Consider the following 8,325-nt stretch of genomic DNA (forward strand, 5'->3'; position numbering starts at 1 on the left):
TTGAGATGTTTATTGAAGATTTATTGGTGTACTTTTCGAGTTTAAGTTTTTTTTAATCCTGTTAAAAAAATAATGATATTCACAGATGTACATGAGATATAGAACTTATGGCAATATTGATAATAACTTGATTTAGAAACAATTTATATGCAAGAGGAGCAATATTATAGAGCACTGACTAGTCTTTCATATAGCTAGCGTAATTAAGTTATGAATGACTTTACTTATGGTAATTTGTTTACCATCAACTGTTAACTTCCATGCCAACTAACATCTACTCAGTATCAGGGCCCCGTCTTGCAAAGAGTTACAATTGATCCGATCAATCTCAAGTATTTGGGAATCCATCAATGCCATAATTTTTGCAATGTCTTAATTCTTTAGTTTAAAAGAAAGAGCATGCTCACTTAAAGGGATGGTCCGGGCTGAAAATATTTAAATCTTAATACATAGAGTAGAATTCACTGAGCAAAATGTCAAAAATTTCATCAAAATCGGATAACAAATTATAAAGTTATTGAAGTTTTAAAGTTTAGCAATATTTTGTGAAAACAGTCATCATGAATATTCATTAGGTGGGCTGATGATGTCACATCTCCACTTTCCGTTTTCTTATGTTATTACATAAAATCATAATTTTTTCATTATTTCATATTTGTGTGAATAATATGTCTCCCTTATAATGAAATAAGTTGCAGCAATAAATACCTAATGCACTAAATCAGTTGTCAATCCAATTTACTAGTTCTTGGAGGAAAAAATTTGAATAAACCTAATTTCATATAATAAAATGAAAAAGAACAAGTAGAGATGTGACATCATCAGCCCACCTAATGAATATTCATGACGACTGTTTTCACAAAATATTGCTAAACTTTAAAATTCAATAACTTTGTTATCCGATTTTGATGAAATTTTTGGCATTTTGCTCAGTGAATTCTACACTATCTATTAAGCTATACATACTTTCAGCCCGGACCATCCCTTTAAGTCAAAACAGGAAAGTACTATATGCATAATAGATAGAAAACACTGACTAGAAATCTGCATTGATGGCTTTCCATATTTTGTTCAATGTCTTAATTCTTTAGCTTAAAAAAAGATCACGCTCACTGTTAAGTCAAAACAGGAAAGTACTACATGCACAATAGATAGAAAACACTGACTAGAAATCTTAATGCTTTGGCTTTCCATAATTGTGCTTGATTGGATCAATCTAAACTCTCATGTGTCTGTTATTTTGAAGTAATTAATTTGAGATCATAATCAAACCGTTAAAACACATGGGAAGCGTTTCATCAACATTTTCATCCAACAACTTGTCAGATCTGACAACTTTCCTTGATTTTGATTGGTTGAGAAGCACTGTTTCTATGGAAACTGTCAGATAAAACATGGTTTGTCAGATCCCGAGGAAAATCTTCTAGATACCCGGATGCCTCTTTTTATAATAGGGTCTGAGTGAATTCAGGCTTTTTCAACTTTCTTTGGCCATAGAAAACCTATTTTTCTTGTATTTAGACAAGGGGAAATTTTTGATGATTTTCAGACTTTCTATCAATTATAAGTGGCACCCCTGCGGATAACACTCTGGTTCTACATTCTCCATTTTGTTTGTGAAGTCAGTTTAACATTTTTATAAAAACAACATTAAAAAAATAAAACATTTGTGTATTCCGTACTTGTCAAAACCCAAGTTCACCCCCAACAAAATAAAATTTCAATAAAAAAAAGGAAAATCAAGCAAGCATATATAATCTGATCGAAAGATTTAAAAAACAAGAGGAGCGCATCTAGCGTCTCACCTGCATTATGCGATTCAATATACAAGTACATCATGTACATGTAGCAACAGTGCTGACTTACAAAACAAGTGGAATGCCTCTGGCCGTCTCACCTGCATCACGCGATTCAATATAGCAGCAGTGCTGATTTTGAAAAGTACTATAACTCGCACAAGATGTTCAGTGATACTTGGTTACTCTTATTTCCACGTTTTATGAACTAGACCAATACACTTATAGAGATATGATGGCAATTCAAAAAATACCCCCAACGTGGCCAAAGTTCTTTGACCTTACATGACCTTTGACCTTGATCATGTGACCTGAAACTCGCACAGGATGTTCAGTGATACTTGATTACTATTATGTCCAAGTTTTATGAACTAGACCAACACACTTTCAAATTTATGGCTGTAATTCAACAAATACCCCAATTTGGCCAGTTTATTGACCCTAAATGACCTTTGACCTTGATCATGTGACCTGAAACTTGCACAGGATGTTCAGTAATACTTGATTACTATTATGTCCAAGTTTCATGAATCAGATCCATAAACTTTCAAAGTTATGATGGTAATTCAACAGATACCCCCAATTCGGCCAAAGTTCATTGACCCTAAATGACATTTGACCTTGGTCATGTGACGTGAAACTCATGCAGGATGTTCAGTGATACTTGATTAACCTTATGTATAAGTTTCATGAACTAGGTCCATATATTTTCTAAGTTATGATGACATTTCAAAAACTTAACCTTAGGTTAAGATTTTGATGTTGATTCCCCCAACATGGTCTAAGTTCATTGACCCTAAATGACCTTTGACCTTAGTCATGTGACATGAAACTCAGGCAGGATGTTCAGTAATACTTGATTAACCTTATGGCCAAGTTTCATGAACTAGGTCCATATACTTTCTAAGTTATGCTGTCATTTCAAAAACTTAACCTCAGGTTAAGATTTGGTGTTGATGCCGCCGCCGCCGCCGTCGGAAAAGCGGCGCCTATAGTCTCACTCTGCTATGCAGGTGAGACAAAAATCAGATTTCATTTACAAAGTTATTATAAGTATGCTGTAACTGTTTTGAGAAATTATAAGCAAAAAACTGACCTGGAATGGCGATCTTCAGATTTTAATCATATATTATGTTTGTTTGATTTCCTCTTTTCATTCAAATAAACTAGATTAAGGAGGGGTTCTATAATCGGTTCTCCAATATTTCTCACTCACTTTTCTAATCGTTACTAGAGATTCTAAAGGCATTTAAAAAATTTTGTACTATTTACACAATTCATATAACTTTCTCTGAATATACAGAATAAAATTCTATGTGATATAATTCCTTGTTTGGGAATAGATCGTCAATTTTGTTCTCTCATAAATCACTTTCGTTTCTGGGCCTCCTCCCCTTCCTTCTTGAGTCTGTAGTATTCCTTGTACTGTATGTCAGTCCCAAATATCTTATCCCACCAGATGAAGGTAGGGGCGTAGTTTCCTTTCAAGTTCATGTGGTGAAAGTCATGAAATTTAGCACCTGCAAAATAAGAAATATGAAATTATTATTATAACAGTTACATCAATAACATTCATTTTTAAAATAATAATGATACCCAGTATAGGTCTACAATAACGTTAAAAGCAAAAACAAAACTAACTGTATATCACGATAACAACCATAATGATAGTAATAAAAATAATGATACAATGCAATATTAACAATGATTATAGTAATAATTATAAAAATAATTATGGTAATAATGATGAAAATAAGTATAAGGATGATGAAAATAATTATAATAAAAATTTCTCATAGTGATACTAATATTGATAATGGTGATGATAATGTTAATAATAATGATAGTATTGATTTATTTCTTAAACATTCATGTATTCTTCTTATCAAATCAGTATACTCATAAAAAATATTATCACCATCGCCAGCATCAATATTATTATTATAACAAGTAATGCTGCAAATTTTAACGAATCTTATTGCCGTAGCAAATAACATCAAGACAAGAATGACTTTTAAAAGAGAAATTATAAAAATGATACACGCTATTAGGCAAAATTACAGATTGAAAAATACTCTTTTTAAGCTACCTACCTCCATAAAATGGGAACAGATGAAGAGGGTTTAGCGGTACGTTGTACCCAGAATGAACATCAATCACTTCTAGTAGTCTTACGAACATCCAGGCCCATAGGAGGATGAAATGAGTCCCAAAGAACAGAACACCCCACATGTTACCGACACCAAGTACTTAATGGAGGGGCAGAAGATTTTTTTTAAAAGGAGTAACGGTTGTAAATATATTTACATCTAATCAAGATGGAAAGTGCGCTATACAAATCTCATGTATTATTATTATTATTATAAATATCAAAAACTTAGAATTGAAATTGCAATATGGTTTGCTTCATAATGATTTATGAACCACTTAGTCACATTGTTTTATGAAAAAGATCCTCTATTTTTTTTATTTATTTTCGTTGATCACGGCCTTATAATTTACGTTCATTACAAAACAAAATAAATGAACGTCTTGAAAAAAATAATGATCATGCCTGAAGATATAGAACATTGAAGCTCAATAAACAAAAAGAGAGAACTTACATATCGTTTCTATAGGATGTACACATTCTGCAACCATTCCATGTGGAGCCTAGAAAAAATAATGGAAATTATTAACACACATTAATAAGAGAAAACAGGTCGTACACGAGGGAGCAAAGCGACCAAGCAATATTTCCCACTGTATTCAAAATTGAAAGTGAATAGATATGTTGCATCATATTTTTCCTTCTTTTAGAGGATATTTTTTATCAACTGTACAGTTTTAAAATGTATTTCCTTCGCTCAGTTTCCCCTTTCCTACGAACCCCCCCCCCCTCCCCTCTCCTAACTAGAATTCGCTGGTTGATAACCAGACCACTCCGCCAAACTGTTGGACCCCGCGGCCCACAGGAAAATTGCCCTGATCCTGTCAATAATTAAGTAGAGATGACCTGTGGTAATACTTATGTTCGTTCTATATTGTAACCTTATAGTGATGATATCAATTAAACATAATATATAATATGTTCCACTTACCGTTGTATTCTGGTAACTACATATGATTTTAGGCTGATGATGAGGTGTGAACCTTGATACAAGTTCCGTTTATTAAAATGTTATGTTCTTTTCATTGCTTTCGTTTTCAAGTTGATATCGTGTCGTTCTTTTGGAAATATGTAATTATAGTTTTGCACTTTGATTATGATTTTAAGGAAAAGGAGGATCGAGATTGAAAAAGAAAGACAAACAAAGGAAAGACAAGAAGAACGTCTTTAAAAAGTATAACTTAAGCCCTAATGAAGACATTCTGAATTAAAACTCCTTTCTTACCACACCTAGGGCCCTGGGAACGATTTTTAAAAAGGGATGCTGATGTTAATTTGACATGAATTTAAAATGAAGGCCATTTGGGTCCCGAAAAATTTGACTGGCAAAAAAAGGGGGTTCACTCAAAGTGAAGGTCGTTTAGTCCCGCAAATAAACACAAATGTCATTATACATGTAGGCCTATATGACTTCTCTTACCTGCCACGTATGATGTACTTTGTGGACATACTTATAGATGCTTTTATGATGAAGGAGACGGTGACTGAAATAATGCCAGGTATCTTCTATTACTAGACAACCAAAACACTGGGCCAGAGTTATATACCTAAAATGGAGGGGAAATAATAGTTCTTTTAGGAGCACATAAGATCATGGAGGGTTCGAATCGGATTTTGTCAATCCGCCTTCAAGTTAAAAAATTAAAACATTGTGAACCAACATCACCCATCAATTGCCCGTTGTTACAAACCCTTCACTCGAGTGGTCATGTTTATATGCAGTCTGAGATCTCTGCCAATATTATGACTGCAGAGAAAGGGCAAATCAGTGGCTGACAGATGGGGGGTGGCAGCAGCTCCCCGCCCCCCCCCCCCTCCAAAAAAAAAAAAAAAAAATCACGTTCAAGAAAATAGAAATAAAAGTCCGGAAAGAGAGAAGGGTAAAAATTATATTTATTTCTGAATATCATGTCAAAATCCATCACAAAATTGGATTTTTGTAATTTTATAAATTTTGCCCGATACGCGTGCATATCCAAGCCCCCTCAAAATGTTTTGCTCAGAACACCACTGGTGAAAATTGAATCAGCAGGTTTCATTTGTATGTACGTTATTCTGTAGTGAAGATTAATTTTTGATCAAAGTTTCAATCAGGATATGTGCCTGTTTTACTGATTTCCATGGACATGCAGATGGGGGCTCTTGCCCCCCCCCCCCAAAAAAAAAAATAATAATAGTGATAATAAAATATCACGACCAAGAAAAAAAAAGAGAAAGGGATAAGAGTGAAATATGATATCATTTTCCAAATATATCAAAATCTATCACAAACATGCATTTTTGTAATAAAAATGTTGAAATATTTGCTCGCTCGCTTCTCACAAATTCTTATTAATTTTATGTGATATGCCATATCGAGCACCCTCAAAACTTTATGCTTATTGTGCCACTGCTCATTTCTTGTATTTTCCCCCGACAAGGTTTCCCAGGTATACCCCGAACATAATTAATATTTTTTATTGAATTGAGATCATACTTACCATGAGGGCATTGTCTCGTAGCTAAACGGTAAATTGACGAGTTCACAATAAAAATGTGCTCCAAGATAGAAGGGGACGTGGATGATAAGCTGATTTATCAGAAGAAGTTGGAAGCATTTCATCTCATTGGCGCCTGAGAGCGGCTTCTACAAAATAAAGAAAGAATACATCAACAATTATTATCAGTTAATCCAGACAATTCTGGAAAAATCAATTTTTTATTCTACCATATGTCAATATTCTCATGTGAAACTAAATTTTCATGATACCCTACCACATAAACATAAAATTTGGTATTAAAAAATCTGCCTGTCTTCATGGTTTTTTTTATATTTCTTTCCAAAAAATTGTGGAGCCCCTTTTGCAAACAAACTGAAATAGATTTTAAACCCTTTTGAAAAAAGGTGATTGTGTTTTGCCATTTTGTTCACTTTTTAATGGAAATTTCAAATTTTCTTAAAGAAATACTAAAATCTATACATTTGGACAACAAAATCAAATTTGATGAAAAATTGATATAACCCCTTTTGCAAATGAGCTCTTCAAAGAAGCATTTGACTTTATGAGTTGTCAACAACCCAGTTCCCGAAGATCTTACAAGATCTCGATCAGAGCCCACTAATAAAGCAGTTTCAAAACCGCAGTGGCTACTTTGAGTCTGAGTAAGCAAAATGGCATTCACTCAGTTTAGTTTTATCTCACTTGTAACTCAATGCTATCATATCTAATTATATTCAATTATATTCGATTCAATTCCATTCTATACTCAATTTAGTTTTATGTCAAGTTGAGCCAAGTCAATAGCCCTTTTCCATTTAATACCAAGTGAATTCAATGACTGTTCCATTTCAACCATATATGCATTGATTTCAAGGACTTACTTGTTGTATTTTGAAGCGATCCATGTAGGGGATGTATCGGAAAACGATAGATGGGGAGGCAATCAGAATGTATGACATCTGTAGTTTTAAAAAAAGATATAAAGATAATTCCATAAGAATCCATGTGGCAGTAAAATTGGCTAAATAACACTTTTTTGCAATCGATACACAATTTGAGTTCATGTTCTTAAACAGAGTAGTGAAATGCATATCTTTATGAAAGAGCCTCATTATTACATGAAGGGAATTTGATTTGCACTTAATAATTATATTCAATTTTGTTAATTTCTGCGCACATTAATATTCAAACAAGAGATTTACCCACGATCGTATTTGGAATGATATTTCAGCAAAGATATGTAAATTGATATCTTACATCTTATTCAAAATATCAACGAAACAAACCATAATGATACACCATTTTAAGATACCGTCACAATTTAAGACGGAAAACATAATAGGCCTATATGCCCGCCTATATGATTTAGTGGAAAGAAGTAACTTGCGAATGTCACAGTGACAATTTAATTTTACTGATAATAGATATATAATCTACAAATTAATTGATAATATTTGGGGAAAATTACATAAAGTTATGTCATTAACTTACTAAATGAAGGAGTGCAGACCCATACGTCGCGATCTGAAATCTTGTATAGTTGGTCGTCATATACCTCCAGGTATATTCGAATCCTCCAGCAGTAGCAATACTTGTAATATTCTCCATGATTATAGGATCACCGTTCAGTATGTCCGCCATTTTCGCTATTAACTATTCAGTGTCTCCCTTCCAGTCGGTATTATCATATCCGAGAACAACTTATTCCCTTGTCAACTGTTTTGACAGCCTAGCCTGGCAGAAGAATATAATCTCAAAACATGTTTAGATCATGGACCCTTTCGGTTAATGAATAAGCCATTAATATTGATAAGAATTAACTCCACAGCAAGGACTACGTTACATGTAGTGATTATAAAGACCGCTATATTTACATGGTGTTTATCCTACAGCTTTATAC

At 33.4% G+C, this 8,325-nt stretch overlaps 1 protein-coding gene across 2 annotated transcripts; it reads right to left on the minus strand.

The window, feature by feature from the left end:
- Position 1: 1 nt before the first annotated feature.
- Positions 2–8,325, minus strand: LOC129274474 (methylsterol monooxygenase 1-like). 2 transcript variants are annotated; one of them, XR_010295488.1, is made up of 8 exons: positions 7,917–8,325; positions 7,307–7,384; positions 6,426–6,571; positions 5,366–5,492; positions 4,400–4,448; positions 3,890–4,045; positions 1,114–3,316; positions 2–406 (listed from the first exon to the last, which is right to left on the minus strand). XR_010295488.1 is itself a non-coding variant. In XM_064108647.1 (7 exons), the coding sequence occupies exons 1-7, from the start codon at positions 8,064–8,066 to the stop codon at positions 3,165–3,167; spliced, it is 858 nt and encodes a 285-aa protein (XP_063964717.1). In that variant the 5' UTR covers positions 8,067–8,325; the 3' UTR covers positions 3–3,164. The 2 variants fall into 2 exon arrangements, 1 of the variants encoding a protein (XP_063964717.1); XM_064108647.1 differs by having other exon boundaries at positions 3–3,316.

This window comes from Lytechinus pictus, chromosome 13, assembly GCF_037042905.1.
Source record: "Lytechinus pictus isolate F3 Inbred chromosome 13, Lp3.0, whole genome shotgun sequence".
Taxonomy (NCBI): Eukaryota; Metazoa; Echinodermata; class Echinoidea; order Temnopleuroida; family Toxopneustidae; genus Lytechinus; species Lytechinus pictus.